General features: G+C 33.9%; 1 protein-coding gene across 5 annotated transcripts in view; it reads left to right on the top strand.

The window, feature by feature from the left end:
* LMO3 (LIM domain only 3) overlaps positions 1 to 15,150 on the top strand; it is a 60,858-nt gene extending 45,708 nt beyond the window's left edge. For all 5 annotated transcript variants that reach the window (XM_023226185.1, XM_023226184.1, XM_023226183.1 and 2 more), the window contains 2 exons: positions 2,105 to 2,230; positions 12,217 to 15,150. In XM_023226185.1, the coding sequence (XP_023081953.1) occupies positions 2,105 to 2,230; positions 12,217 to 12,322 (232 nt within the window). In that variant the 3' untranslated portion in view covers positions 12,323 to 15,150. The remainder of the gene's footprint in view (positions 1 to 2,104; positions 2,231 to 12,216) is intronic.
* The last annotated feature ends 461 nt before the right edge of the window (positions 15,151 to 15,611 follow it).

The raw sequence follows: 15,611 nt of genomic DNA, 5'->3' as shown, positions 1-15,611 counted from the left end.
TATCATGTTGACTGATGGCAGCAGAAGCAGGTCTCAGGTCCCAGTGGTTAATGTAGTGGGTAATTAACTGTCATTTGCCTAGTAATAGGCTGATGATCAATGGTTTGTGTGGAAACAAATTCTAATCAGGTAGCTGATAAATGCTCAGCTAGCGAGAGCAATTGAAATTGGGGGAAACTATGTCCAGAATTTCAAAATGGCATTGTGTGTGTATGTTTATTAGGTATGAGCAAACCGAATAATTCTTAAAAACGGCTTTATCGCATGTTAAGCAGATTTTATATACACAAGTATATCTATTTTCATTGAATAAAGCACTTTTAAGTTTTTCTTATTTCTCAAAAATAATAAAGAACAGAAGAAACAACGGCACTTGTAAGTGATGTGCCTCCTAAGTAGGTCATGTTAAGTACACCGAAAAATAAATATGAAATGTTAGAATGAACTAAAAAAATTCTTACAAATGAAAAGGATGAAAGCTTTAGTTTGTGATGATTTTATTTTTTGATGATGCCAGTAGGAGATGTAAGGTATTACATTTTCGAGGAAGTTCTTTTTAAAGAAATATTATTTATCAAAATATGGATTACAGACGGAGAACATGAAGGTTATTTGTGTTATATTCCTTAAAATAAGCATACTAAAGTATTTTTAAATTCATGAAGGAAAATAAGTGTTTAACAATTATGAATTTGATCTTCTTGAATGTAAACTTCGCTTACTTTTTATCAAGTGCACAGACTATGTTAGCAAAGTCTTTAAAATGCATTTATTGTTTCTACCTTCAAGGCGCTTATGCTCTTCAAGAGACCATCCAATAAAAATATGAGCATAAACATTTATTGCACATTTTGCCAGACACTTAGAAACCGTCCTCACAACTGTTTCCAACAACTGTCATTATGCTGGTAAAAGGAAATAGTTATAAACTTGAAAATGAATATGCAAGCCTTAAGAAAAGACTTCTCTTTGGAGTCTATAGAAAGTAATAACAGAGACTTCAGCACATTTGTGCCTAATCCTTAAATTCAATAAAATGAAAGGCTACATTTTTTAAAAGTACATTTTTATAACCAAAATGAGTTTTCTGTATAGCACCTTTGAATTCATTAGTTTAGAACTGCTTTTAATTTGGTCTTTCCCATGAGAGCCATTATATTTTCCTCCTGTCAGCCTGACGCTGGAGAAAAAAGAAAACTGGCAGATGTGGTGTTTTTCATCTAGTTTGCTTCCTAGTAAAAAAGTGCGTTAACTACTATGCATGGAATATTATTTATAATAATTCTTCCCCACCACTATCAACTTTAAAGAAACTTGGTTTAAATATTGCCAGTGCAAATGGATAAAATATTTCCTCACATTATGAAATGAAAGACATTTTATTTTGTGCTTATTTTTAGGTCATTACAATAACGATTCTCAGGAATCTGTAGCAAATAGGAATTTTTTTAAATCCTAGACAATTCCAATGGTTCTAACAGTATATTATGCTTCAATTTCTGGTCTAGCTGTATATAGTTTACAGCCTCATTTACTTTAATGTGCTACTTGAATAACATAATCGTAGCTGTAACTATGGTATAGAGCCATAAGGTGCATGCATGTGCCTCTATGTTTTTTGACTATTTAAATGGCTTGTTCATAAATGTATTTTTAATAATAACAGCAAACCTTTTAGTAACTAAATGTCAAAAAATTATGAGTCATTCATTAGTTGGTTCCTTTCCCAACTAAAATGTTTAATATATAACATTAAGATCAAAGTTACATTGCTTTTATATTTTCTGTATACTCTAACCCAGAGAAGATTTTTGCTATGAATTCACCCCCACTGACTTCTGTTGACGTGTAGTTATGTAAGCTTCCTAATGTATTTGTCTTTTCCTTTTCTTCTCAAACAAGATGTGATTTTCATCAAGGAAGGTCAACGGAGAATATATTGCAGAAGAATATTTATGCATACACCTAGGATAAAACCCACTTGTGTACATCATAACGCATTGTGTATTGATAGCTTTACAGGGTATATTAGCATCATCTCTCTTCACAATCTCAGATTTCTCTGTAAGAGTTTCTAAAAAAACAAAAATGTTTCTTATTCTAGGCTCTTCGGTGTAACGGGAAACTGTGCTGCCTGTAGTAAGCTCATCCCTGCCTTTGAGATGGTGATGCGTGCCAAGGACAACGTTTACCACCTGGACTGCTTTGCATGTCAGCTTTGTAATCAGAGGTAAGCAGATCTCTTTTTGGTCTCTAAAAAATGGTAAGCCTCTCTGTGCTGACCACTGATTTAATAGGTGGAAATTATATTCGTACATTTAAAGCAATTAATCTCAGCATTTTTCTGTTCTGTAAACTTTAATCCTATGCCAGAAACAAACCACTAAGGAGAAGAAAGGTTTTAAGACTTACTTCTACCTGAAAGAAAAGCATCGTATAAGAGGACATAACAGAAAATGGAAACACTTCTGTAAACTTTGACTTCTTTTACTCATTCCTTTCTTTTATTATTTTGCTGTCTTTTAAAAAAGTACTTTTAAATATCTCCTTTTTTGTACGACTTATGTGAGCAAATAAATTGTCAGTGAAGCAAATATACAGGAATTTGTTGCAGCTATTTTGTATTCTTCTTATTATTTTTTATATTTTATTTTCTTATCTCTCGTGTTTTTCTTTTTGTTTTTTTAACACAAGGTCTGGTTCTGTCACCCAGCCTGGAGTGCAGTGGCGCTAACATGGCTCATGCAGCCTCAATTTCCGTGCTCAAGCAATCCTTCTGCTTCAGCCTCCCAAGTAGCTGGGAGTACAGGTGTGCACTACCATGCCTGGCTAATTTTTTTTTTTTTTTCATTTTTTATGGAGATGGAGTCTCACTGTGTTACCCAGGCTGATCTCAAACTCCTGGCCTCAAGCAGTCCTCCCACGTCAGCCTCCCAAAGTGTGGGAATTATAGGCATGAGCCTCCACCCCCACCCACTGTAGATGTTTACCTTAAATTTTAACCCTGTGCTATATGTACTTTTGCAGTTATTTCAGTAATCTTTGAGAATCAGGCCAGATATAGCTAATAATTAAACAATTATCATCATTGGAGAGGAGCATTTGAAAAAGTGTTGAACAGGGAATCTGGAGACCTAAATTCTAATATGGGCTCTGCCACTAATAAGCTGTGTGATCTTAAACCAAAACTTTCCCTCTCTGGACCTCAGGTTTTTCATTTGTAACATATGAAACTGAATTAGTTCATCTCAGAGAATTCTTTCAGCTCGAAAGTATTATCACTTAATTCCATTTTTTTTCTTATTGAAAGTTATATTTTTTTATTTCTGTGAAAACTAGATACTACTGGCACCTATTTTATGTGATAAATGGAGAGGATTTTAGAATATTAAAATGTACATATTAAAAATACAACATTTCAAAAATTCGAACACTTGATTGATAGATTTTAATGAAAATGAAATCACCGAGTTTCTGTGAGAACACCTGGACGGAGTATAGAATCAGTAAATATTAGTTGCATCAAGTTCTCAGTTATTGTAATTTACTCTGAAAGGCACTGTTTGATGCAGAATCTTCTCATGAGACCCTGTAGAAGAGTAGAAAGAATGTGACATTTACAGTGAGAACGGGATTCACATTTCAGCACCACCATATATTAGCGAATGTATTAGCTGTGTGATCTTGAGTATGTTACTTAATCTCTCTGAATGTGATTCCCACACCCATAAAATAGAAACACTAATACCTCTCTTGCAGAGTTTGAAACTTAAATGAAATAATTTATATTAAATGTCAGGAACACAACAGGCTCTCAGAAGTTAGCTATTTTTGTAATTTACCAAGTAATATTCCACTACCTTGACTTTCCCACAAGACATTATATCACAATAGTGCTTCTTGCTAAATGTAGATATTCAGATTGTGGCCTAATATACCTTATAATATAAGAGTTTCCCAGACAATCATTTAAGATGTTATCTTACAATGTCTTGACTCTTCCCAACAAGTACTGAGAATCAAAGCATGTTCATTCAGTCTAGGGTTACATTTAGACAAAAGTAAATCGGCAAATGCACGCGTTTTTGGTAGGGATAAGGATACACAAACACAAACATTCCCACATCCGTACTGACACATTTGACACATTTATATACATGTATATATGTATTTTATACATTTTAAAGGTGTATGAGTAGTAAATTTAGAATACTTTTGTTTACTTGTCATGCTGATAAACTAATAGCAGCCAGTAACAATGCAGTTCCCGGCTGGGCGGCTGGGCGCGGTGGCTCAGGCCTGTAATCCCAGCACTTTGGGAGGCCGAGATGGGTGGATCACGAGGTCAGGAAATCGAGACCATCCTGGCTAACACGGTGAAACCTCGTCCCTACTAAGAAATACAAAAAACTAGCCGGGCGAGGTGGCGGGCCCCTGTAGTCCCAGCTACTCGGAGGCTGAGCCAGGAGAATGGCCTGAACCCCGGGGGGCGGAGCTTGCAGTGAGCTGGGGTCCCGCCACTGCACTCCAGCCTGGGCGACAGAGGGAGACTCTGTCTCAAAAAAAAAAAAAAAAAAAAATGCAATTCCCATTATGGAATCATAAAGTGATTGCTTTTCTACTTATAAATGATTACATATTCATAGTAGAAAATTTAGAAAATAGAAGAGGATAAAAACAAAACATTGTCCCATGTCTCACTATTCTAAAAGAAAACATTTTAATATTTTGATATATAGTCAGCTATACATGTTTCTATGTATATAGGACAAATGACATTGTATGAATATTATACTCACATTTAAGCAAATGAAAGAAAAGTTACAAGGAAGAATCCTAATGTTTGATATTTGGACTTTTTCACTCAATTTATATTGTGCGCCTTTTTACCTGCCATTAAAACTTATTAAGATATTTTAAGCTTTCCTGAAGTTCAGTTTAATGGACAGAGCTTCACCTGTCTTCTAACATCAGATACACAAGCTGTTTCTTCAAAAGTTTTATGCTGTAAATAGTATCAGTATTATCAATATAAAAATGGACCTTATGAGACCCTGTAGAATAGTAGAAAGAATGTGACATTTATAGTAAGAACGGGATTCAAATTTCAGCACCACCATATATTAGCGGATGTATTAGCTGTGTGATCTTGAGTGTGTTACTTAATCTCTCTGAATTTGATTCCTACACACATAAAATAGAAACACTAATACCTCTCTTGCGGAGTTTGAAACTTAAATGAAATAATTTAAATGTCAGGAACACAACAGTTTCTCAAAAGTTAGTTATTTTTGTAATTTACCAAATAATATTCCACTAACTTGACTTTCCCACAAGACATTATATCACAATAGTGCTTCTTGCTAAATGTAGATATTCAGATTGCATAAAAAACAAATGCTCATATCTCTATCTGGTTAAATTCGTGGAAGCATGATTTATTAAACAAGGTGTATAACAGTTTGAAGGCATATGCTATACATTGCTAAATGATCTCCAGGACAGTTATACCAATTACCCTCCTAGCAGAAATCTATAAAACTATATATTCCCTCACATTCACTCTAGGAATTATGTTTTTAAAAAAAAAAAATCCTTGTCATCTTGAGGGATGATTTCTAACTGTAATTTCTAATTGGCATTTATTTGATTCCTGGTGGCCCTTTGGTATTCCTTCTTTTAGAGAAGTAGGCAGTTTATATTCTTTGTCCATTTTTTTCTATAAAGTAGGCTTACCTTTTTTATCCATGTTCTACATAGAAAGTAAAAACATCATTCAAGTGCTAAACCCAGCCTAAATTCTATTATGATGCAAAGTAATTGTAGGTTGTTAATGCTATTTACAAATCATATATCAATTTTATTTCACCATTGAAATAAAAAGTTGCATTCATGATTAAGTCTGTCTCTTCAGGAGAATTCAGTCAAGTAAGACAAACACTCCTAAATTTTGACTCTAAAACTGTTCACATTCTTATTGCTGCAAAATACTATTCTAGTATCATTATTAAAGTACCTAATATATTTCTGTGTTCGCTTCATTTATTACATGCCATAATGGGCCTGCATATCTTTAGTGCTGGTTATGCACAATTAGCACTTAGTTATTGTCGTGTCACTTCAGCCCTTCCAAGACAAACTTCTTTAATGCAAGAAGTCAGCTAATCTTCATCAGTCAAGCAAAGCAGACAAATTTTGTTACCCAGGATACAGAAGGCTTTAATACAGGAGATTCTCTTTTTACTCTGAAGTTTGCTTCAGTCCCCTCTAGGAAACCCATATCCCACTTCCAGTAGCCAAATCATTGTCACAATATTGCACTTTTTCAAGTGAAACACCAGGCTAATAGGTAATTCATAGGCATTTTCGCTTAAGCAAACTATTGACTTCTGAAGTTGTGGAATTACACAGGTTTGTGAATTGTATTCAGCAGTCATTTCATCTTAACTTTTAAATCAAAGTATCATTAAGATCCAAAGCATTTCAAAAAGTAACAGTAATAATAACCTTTCAGGATTGATTGTTCCTTATATATAGATCTCCTCTGCCCCTTTTAGAGGAGTATAGCTAAAATGTGAATCCTGCATTAAAATTCTGCTAGTTTCTCTATTTTAAAAGGTACCGCAGGAGAGTTATTTAAGCTTGTTTTATGGTATCTTGAATCTCATTCAGAATTGGAAGATTCTATATAACTGGTTAATTTCTTAAAGGTGAATCAGTCCCTTCTTCTTAGAAAACTCAGTAAAACTAAATGATAGTTTTGTAAGAAAAGGAAAAAAAAAAAAAAAAAAAAAAAGCTTGTGATGAAATTTTCCCAAATAAGTACAATTATGTAACAATTAATTTTCTTTTTTTTCAGAATAAAGCACTGTGCTAGGCTCTGTGGAAGCTGAGGTTGATAAAATCTAGTTTATTTCTTAGAGGTGTCCAGAGCTATGGGAGACACAGGACATCAAAGACTTACAGAAGAGTGTAATCGATGCTAAATAGATCTATACTGAGGGAACAGAGAGCCATCCTTCTTGAAGTGTTAGGGAAGCATCAAAGGCCGGATGTGCTGAGTCTTTAAAAAAGAACTCCCTAGAACTGGTTGACTTATAGGAAGTGTGTTTTTGCTGGGGGTTGGGAAAGATGAGGGAGCCAGGGAGCAGTGAGGAAAGGAATTTTCGGGCAAATTGAGCAACGTGCAAAGGCATGCAGATGTGAAAGCATTTGACGTGTTTAGGAAATGAAAAGCAGCTCAGTATGTTCAGAGATTAGAGAAGCGGTTTGGGAGGCATATGGAGGAGTAGAAAGAGAGCAAGCACCTAGAGGAAATGAAATTGTAAACTTAGTCTTTGAAAAGCCATTAAATAAAAGTCAAAATGAATACAAATTTAAACTACTCATCTAAAATACATTTGTGATTTAAAGCTATTGGTTTCTGGAATAAATCTACCTTAACCAATTTTTATTGACCACACACCTTAAGTGGTAGTACAGTTTATGACGGTTCTGCAAAGGGTTCAAAAGAAATATAACTCGTGGTCGTTTACCACAGAACTGCTGACTATAATGGGAAACCAGTTACACTTTCATGAGAAATTTTGAAACACCAAAATAAACAGTACACCAATAAATAAGTGCTTTGGGAAAGAGCAGAATAAGCAAATTTACATGGTCAGAGGATGTTGATGGAGTGAATGGGAACTCAAGGATTGTTAGAATTTAAGTAGACAGAAAAAGGGGAGAAGTATTTATTGCTAGGGAACACCTTAAGTAAAGGTGAAAAGATTATCATTATCAAATAGTAATGATAGCGAATTCTGATAAAGTATTAGCCAAACACCCAACACTGCTCTGAGTATTTTACATGTACTCACTCATTTAATACTCAAAATATCCCATAAATAGATAGTTATTAGCTTCATTTGACAGATGAGGAAAGTAAAGTATAATAAATGTAAGTAACTTGCCCAAGATTACAGTTAGAAGAAAATGGTAGACTCAAGATTTAAACCCAAGGAATCTGGTCTCCCTCTCTGGAGTCAGGTTCATTTCAACAGAGGTGTTTTATTGTCTGACTAAGAGCATATAAATGTGAATAGATACAGTGGAGTTAAAGTAAGGTAAACTTTGAATAATGTATAGCAAGATGTGGGGTGTGGGTGGCGTAATCTGATACAGTAAGGGTTGTTAGCGATGAGATGTAGAATGACAACCAGATTGTCAGTGGGAAAGACAGCAAATTTGTTCACAGGTGTATAGTGGTGGAATGAATACGCAACCCAGAACGCTTACTGAAAACAGTATAGTATAGAAATCTCTAACTTACAGTTAACTGAAGATGTGGAATAGGAAAGTGTAGACACTAGAAATATGGATTGGATCTCCCTTGTTATCTAAGTGTTGTAAGATAGATATTAATCATAATTGTCAGTCACTAACTTTAGGGAAAGAAGATGGCTAGGCTAACATTTTTATTTCTTAAAAGGGATGTTACCAGTGGAGGCTTCTTAGCATAGGCTTTTGATAACCTGCTTAAAATTAAGCACTATATTTTATAAGGATGATTTACTAGTTGTGCTTGTTTCATATACTTCTCAAGTCTCTAAGACTATATGAAGAATCACTCAAAAATATCTAGAAATTAAATCTAATATTAATTCCAAAACATCAGAATCAGATGGTTTAATAATCCGATAGGGCATCTTCTTATTCCTTACCATAATTTTTTTTAAATGAGGGTAAAACTAATTGAACTGAGCATACTACAAGTAATTAGGGTCAGATTACAAGAAAGATTGTTTATTTTTAGTAATTGTAGCCTGTTAATATACTTGCGGTATCCTCTGGCTATCACTCCTTTCGTAATGCTTTTTTTTTTTTCCTGCAAATGCTGAATCTCATAAGAAGTTGGTTAAATAACACTGGAAATGAGCATTTCTTACAAAATCACAGTTACAGCTTAATGTGTTAAATACGTACTCTCTGTATTGCTGTCTCTCAAATTTCTTTATATGTATATATGAAGCATTTTTTAAAGAGGATATCAACCTTAATTGCATACCAATCATAATCTGCTCTTAACCATAGCTTTCAAGGCTGTTTTGTTTGAGTCACATGTGCAAGTGTGACATCCCTCATCTATGTTCTGTTTCATCTTGACCTTTAAGTATAAATTGAAATGCATATAAAATGCACTTTATCCAGTTGATAACATATTAGTAATAAAATGTGTCAGGTAGGAATATTTTAGAAAAGTTCTCTGTCTCTCTCTCTCTTTCTCTCTCTCTCTCTCTCCCCCTCTGTTGCTGTATATATACCACCTAATTGAATAGCAGGCAGACTTTTTTTAAGTTACGCGAAAGAGAGGCTGAGGCAGGAGAATGGTGTGAACTCGGGAGGCGGAGCTTACGGTGAGCCGAGATTGCGCCACTGCACTCCAGTCTGGGTGACAGAGCAGGACTCCGTCTAAAAAAAAAAAAAAAAAAAAAAAAAAAAAGTTATGAAAAAGAATAATAGTCCTACAAAAAACCCAGTTACACTCTGTATTACCGTTTAATCTTCACATTATTCTTGTAGCCTGCATGCTTTACTGCCCTCAGGTAAAAGCTTGAGTCTTGAATCCATAAAGACGTGGGTTATTTTCCTTCCCTTATTACATATGTTCTAACTATAGAATCTTGGGCAGGGTTTTTAAATTCTGGAATGGAATCTTAGGTTTTTCTTCTGTAAAAAGCCATGATAATGCTTACTTTCTAGGTTGGATGTAGGGAATAAATGTGATCATGAACATACATGCTTAGCATTTAGCACATGGTAAGTATGAAAAGGTGGCTGTTTTCCCTATATTCCAAACATTGAGGTAAGATTTTAGATATTTCATTTCTACTCCTTGCCACAAGCCTACAAAGGCGACTGATGTCACAGGTATTAAAAACCAAAGTTTTAGTTTGAATTATCGAAAGTGGGAAGGTAGAGTTTGGACCCTACTGGTTGCAGTATACCTCTCTGCCTTTCAGACACTTTTCATTTGAACCTCTCTATAATCTAGTTATAGGGCTCTTTTTCTCTTACACATGGGGAACTGAGACAGGGATGGTCTGAACTGTACCCAGGTCTTGCAACGGGTAGGTGAGAGAGGCAGGACTCAAGACAGATCCCCAGGCTCTTGGTTTTGTGTTTTCTCACTATAATTACCTTGAATTTATTATTCTACAAATATAAATTTTCTAAACATGAAGGCCTCTAAAGGCACGAATGGCATGACATAACATGGTAACATGACAAAGAAAACGTTTTTATTTGATGGCTAGAAGAATTGTAGGGCTTACTAAAAAAGTAAAGCAAAATTTTAAACAATATGGAGTTCAAAGAGAGTATTTCCGGATTAAATGGTTTTTAGAAAAAATGATTCAGTAATATCAACTGAAACACAAGAGTGTTTTATTGAATCTACTTGTTTTTGGTGACATTTTATTATTTGCATATTAGTCGAAATTAATTTCAACAGTAATATAAATTTATGACTTTGAACAGTAAACATATTCTACATGCTATTTTATGTAATTTCACATAAAAAAAAAATAAGCTGTCAATTTGACTACTTAGGTCTATTCAACAAGAGAAATATTTCCTTTTATTCAACATATCCTAATCATCAGGATATTGTCAAACTGGTTTGTACAAACATCATTATTGAAGGGCAACATTTAAAAGATACAGGTTACAACTAATACAAAGAAAATATACTTAAAGCCCCAAACTTGAATTATTTATTGTATCCAGTAGCTTTGACCACAAACAACCCTAGGATTTCAAGATCAGTGCATAGTCTGTGCTTTCAATCAACACCATCAGCAGGCAGTAATCCTGGGGAAAAAAAGTAAATTCCACAAATAAACAGACCAATTTTCCTTTAAGAGGAAAGCTAATTCTTTTCAATCTACTTTTTTTAAATTACACTATTTTCCCCTCTATCTACTTAGCTAGTATAAGGATAAATTTCCAAAGCTACCCAGTTGGAAAAAAAAAATAGGTTCACTGTTTGTCTAGCATTCCAATCTTTGCAAATGTAAATCAGTCCAACTGCTCCTCATTTAAACCTTCAGTTTCACAAAACATTAAAGGGTGGTTTTCACGACACAATTTAATCTATCCACTAAGGTTTCTGCTGGAACATCATTTGAAATTGACTATCTGATAAAGAGAGACTACTATCAAAGGTCAGAGAGGTCAACTTGTATAATTACAAGTAGTTTTACTGGGTCAACTCTACCAGACACCACTGTTTGAAGGTTAAATTGTTACAATTAAATATATATACAGATCTCCCCAGAGTTACTTTATTGTTAAATGTACCGGAAACAGAAAAAGCATTTATTTCTGACCTTAATTGTGTCCAAAGTGTCACCATGGGGAAATCATACAAAAAGAACATTTATTAAAAACATTACAGGCTTGCACATTAAACAATGCTTTATAAAATAAAATGCATAATTAGCTATTGGAAACTCATTTAATTTATCACATCAATATTAAGTAGTTCATTTAGGTTACTCCCTTTGGTTAAATTGGAAGTGCTCTAAGAAATGACATCAACTATTTCATGTTAGTGAACTTGCCACAAACAAAGGAATATGGCTCAGCATCAGAGTCTAATGCTAGAGCAACTCTCACTTCAGAATGATTACTTCTAGATTACTAAAATTTAATCACATTTTAATAACAGAGTAAAAGAAAGCTTTAAATGGGAAGCTTTAAAATGGGCTATTTTCTAATTGTTTGATTCATTTTAATGCCTTTTCCTTTTTTATTAAGTGCCTAAATGGCGAGAGATGAAATCATCCATAATTACTGCAGTGAAACATTATTACCATTCTTTCTTTTATTTTAATGGGTGTAAATACAGATCAGTTCCTTTCATTTTTTTTTTTATTTCCAATGTGGAAAAAACAAAAAAAAAAAAGCAAGTCATCTTTGGTGCCCAAAGTATATATCTCAATATCCTTACAATTTTTGCCTGCAAAGGCAAGATTTCAAATGTGTGCAACATTTCATTAAATGAAGTAAATGGTAAACGGTTTAATTCTGATCATGAAGACAACTGTCTAAGCCAGTTTTTCAGATTCAGAGAATTACCATGCGAAACTATTATTAGGAAAATAAATCTTCACATTTATAGATCCAAATGAAATGGTCTTAACCACATTTTATTGTTTAAAATATTTTCAGATTTTGTGTTGGAGACAAATTTTTCCTAAAGAATAACATGATCCTTTGCCAGACGGACTACGAGGAAGGTTTAATGAAAGAAGGTTATGCACCCCAGGTTCGCTGATCTATCAACATCACCCCATTAAGAATACAAAGCACTACATTCTTTTATCTTTTTTGCTCCACATGTATATAAGAATCGACACAGGAACCTACTGAATAGCGTAGATATAGGAAGGCAGGATGGTTATATGGAATAAAAGGCGGACTGCATCTGTATGTAGTGAAATTGCCCCAGTTCAGAGTTGAATGTTTATTATTAAAGAAAAAAGTAATGTACATATTGCTGGATTTTTTTGCTTGCTATTCGTTTTTGTGTCACTTGGCATGAGATGTTTATTTTGGACTATTGTATATAATGTATTGTAATATTTGAAGCACAAATGTAATACAGTTTTATTGTGTTACCATTTGTGTTCCGTTTGCTTCTTTGTATTGTTGCATTTAGTACAATCAGTGTTTAAACTTACTGTATATTTATGCTTTCTGTATTTACCGGCTATTTTAAATGAGCTGTAACTTTCTAGTAAAGAATTGAAAAGCAAATCTCACTAATGATACACAGATAGATAAAGCAAGTCTATCAACATTAAAAATACTAAAAAATAAAGACACACGCAGAGCATTTTAGTGACATCAGCTACTTATTGCCGCTATAAGTTAGAGTCTATCAGTGTTCTTGTTATAACCCCCTATTTTCAGGGGGTTAAAAATAAGCTTTAAAAAATACATAAAAATTTCATCTTAAAGCACTTTCATTTTATACCAACGTGAAAAGTGCCATTTTTAGAATAACTTTAAAGCTTAACAGGTTTCCTTTTAATATCCTTTCTTGGTATGCTCTTTACCTACACAATGGCTTTGTTTTGCTTTTTCAGCCACACCCCTTATGTGAACTAGTGCCTTTGGGTATCATGTAAAATTTTTTCCAAAGGGTTACTTTAAAAATCTGTTACCACAATTATGAGATAATCTTTAAGCGATAAATTAAACTTGTTGTATAAAGTCTGCCCAGATCTCTCCACAAGAGCTGAGGGTTTAATAACTTTATGGCTTAATAAATGTATGACACTGAAAAGATTTGAGTGTGAATCTACTGAAATCACTATAATGCACATTGAAGCTGTGATGGTATTTGAGTAGTGAGGTTACTTTTGATCAGAGCAACATAATGCTCATAGAATCTTCTAGAAGAAGAGAAACAAAGGGATTGATAAAAAGCTGAGAGCTAGTGATTATATATTTTTTTGTATTTACTTGACATTTATTTTAATGTTCAAAAAGTAAACGCATTAAGTTTGATGTGTTTTACTCTCTCACTGTTTTAAGTAATCACCAACTCAGAATACATCACTCTTAGGCTGAAATTTGTCTTTCCATTTTTTAAGGTGAAATAGTACTACCTTACATGATAGCATACAAAGAAGAAAGCTCTAGAAACAGAAATTATGGAGAATGATAATTTAAATTACAATTAAAGAAATGAGAATATGAGCCCCTCTTCTGGGTTGCCCACAAACTTGCTTCTTTGCTTTTGCTCCTTGTAATAGAACTACTTTTCTATTCGGCACCATTAACCATATTTTCACTACAGCAAACTTAGTGCTATGGGTTTTCTTTTTCTTTGTTTTTTCTTGATCACTTGTATAGGAAACAATATTTTCCAGTGTTATTTGCATATATATTTTGTCCTTACAATATATGCATTACAGATGAAAATTAAATGTTATACCTGGATTCTTGGGTTGGGGCCAAAAATATTAAGCTGAAAATAATGCTGGTGTGGATTTGTTCTAAAACAAAGCTTTATTATGAACATGCATGTGAATCTGGATATTGCCTCTTATTTTTAAGAAAATGGTTCTGTGAAAAGTGAATGATACGTATTTTTACAAATGCTTCATGGTTAGGAATCTTCAAGTCCCATGTTCCCCAGATTTGAGATATGCTAAAGAAAGAAATTCAAAAATAGTTACTTTGGGCCCACAAAAATAACTATTATTTTAGCCTTAGAGCCTTACACTTGTTTCGTGAAGAGAAAGGACTTGCATAACCAAAATAAACAAAGCAAGACACATTAAAAATGTGTGGGGGAGAGAGAAGTGAAAAGTGCTTTTCTTAATGCAGCCCTGCTGGTCCCCATTAACAATTGCTTGAAATTCACGTGGATGTAAAATTATAATTGTCAGTATCTTATTCAGATGATCTTTTAAGATTTAGCTGGTTTTGCTTCTGTTTATCTATATGTCAAAATACTTGTCAATTGGGAACAAACTTCTCTCAGCTTCTTGAAGCTGTTCAGCTCTCCTTGCCATTGGAAGACCAAACAAGGTTTTCACTTTTTCTTTCACATAATATGCTGAGAAATATTTCTTATGCTTTTTACTACAAACAAAATTACTCACCAGGATTAAAGATTAAGGCCTTAATCTGTTTAGATTATGTTTAATCTCCATGAAATTGTGAAACCAGACAGGAATAATGTTTGAGCTGTGGGCCGTTTTACAGCTAATTGCCCATAAATTGTAGCATTTATTGACCTGAAGTACTAAGCTAATTGTCTTGACTACTCAAAGCCCCTGAATTGTCGTCAACTTTCCCCTTTGTGTTGTGTAGCCCTAACGTCATTTAGCTTGTTGTCCGATGCTTCCCGTAGGACACCTTCGATGGAGCTTTGATTTCTGAGCAGCGAAAGCTCCCTTCCTAAGACGCATCTCGCATAGGCTGCCTATGATGAAGGACCGTGCACCTCCACTCCAACAGAGTGCTGAGTTTAAAGCTGACCTGTGTTTGTAATTTCACTTTCATCTTGCTTAATAAATATCTGCTGGATTCTTTCATTCACTTTTTTACATTTGGATTTATGTTTTTAATAAAGGGGGTGTTATACTATTTGATTGCACTTAATTGGCAACATTTAAGGTGATCTCTAGAAAGCGTATGTTAAGTCCATGAAAAGAAAAAAAGATGTGTGAGGACATTTACTTTCTAAAGCTAAGTCATAACAAACAGACAAAGCACCCCAAATGTTTCTCTGAATGTTACATTTAGGATCTCTGAGCTAGGTCGTTTCCTGCTGTTTATTTTTATGGGGAAAATAAAACTCTCAAAAATGAAGGTAGCGATTGCTGGGTGTAATTTTGTGCATTTATACAAATTTTAAGTGATCTTTCTGAAAGCAACTCTGTTGCTATTGTCAAATTAAATTTCAAATTTTCTATTCTGTATAATGAATTAAAACAGGAAACTCAATTCTACATTTTTGCAGAAGAGGTGTTGCACCTTAACTGAAACAGGACACTGAAAATTACATCTGTAGTAAAACATGCCATACAAAAGTGTTTTCCTTTTAA

Source organism: Piliocolobus tephrosceles, chromosome 10 (genome assembly GCF_002776525.5).
Source record: "Piliocolobus tephrosceles isolate RC106 chromosome 10, ASM277652v3, whole genome shotgun sequence".
Classification (NCBI taxonomy): Eukaryota; Metazoa; Chordata; class Mammalia; order Primates; family Cercopithecidae; genus Piliocolobus; species Piliocolobus tephrosceles.
Note: the sequence above shows the minus strand (reverse complement) of the source record. Positions and strands in the feature narration are given on the sequence as shown.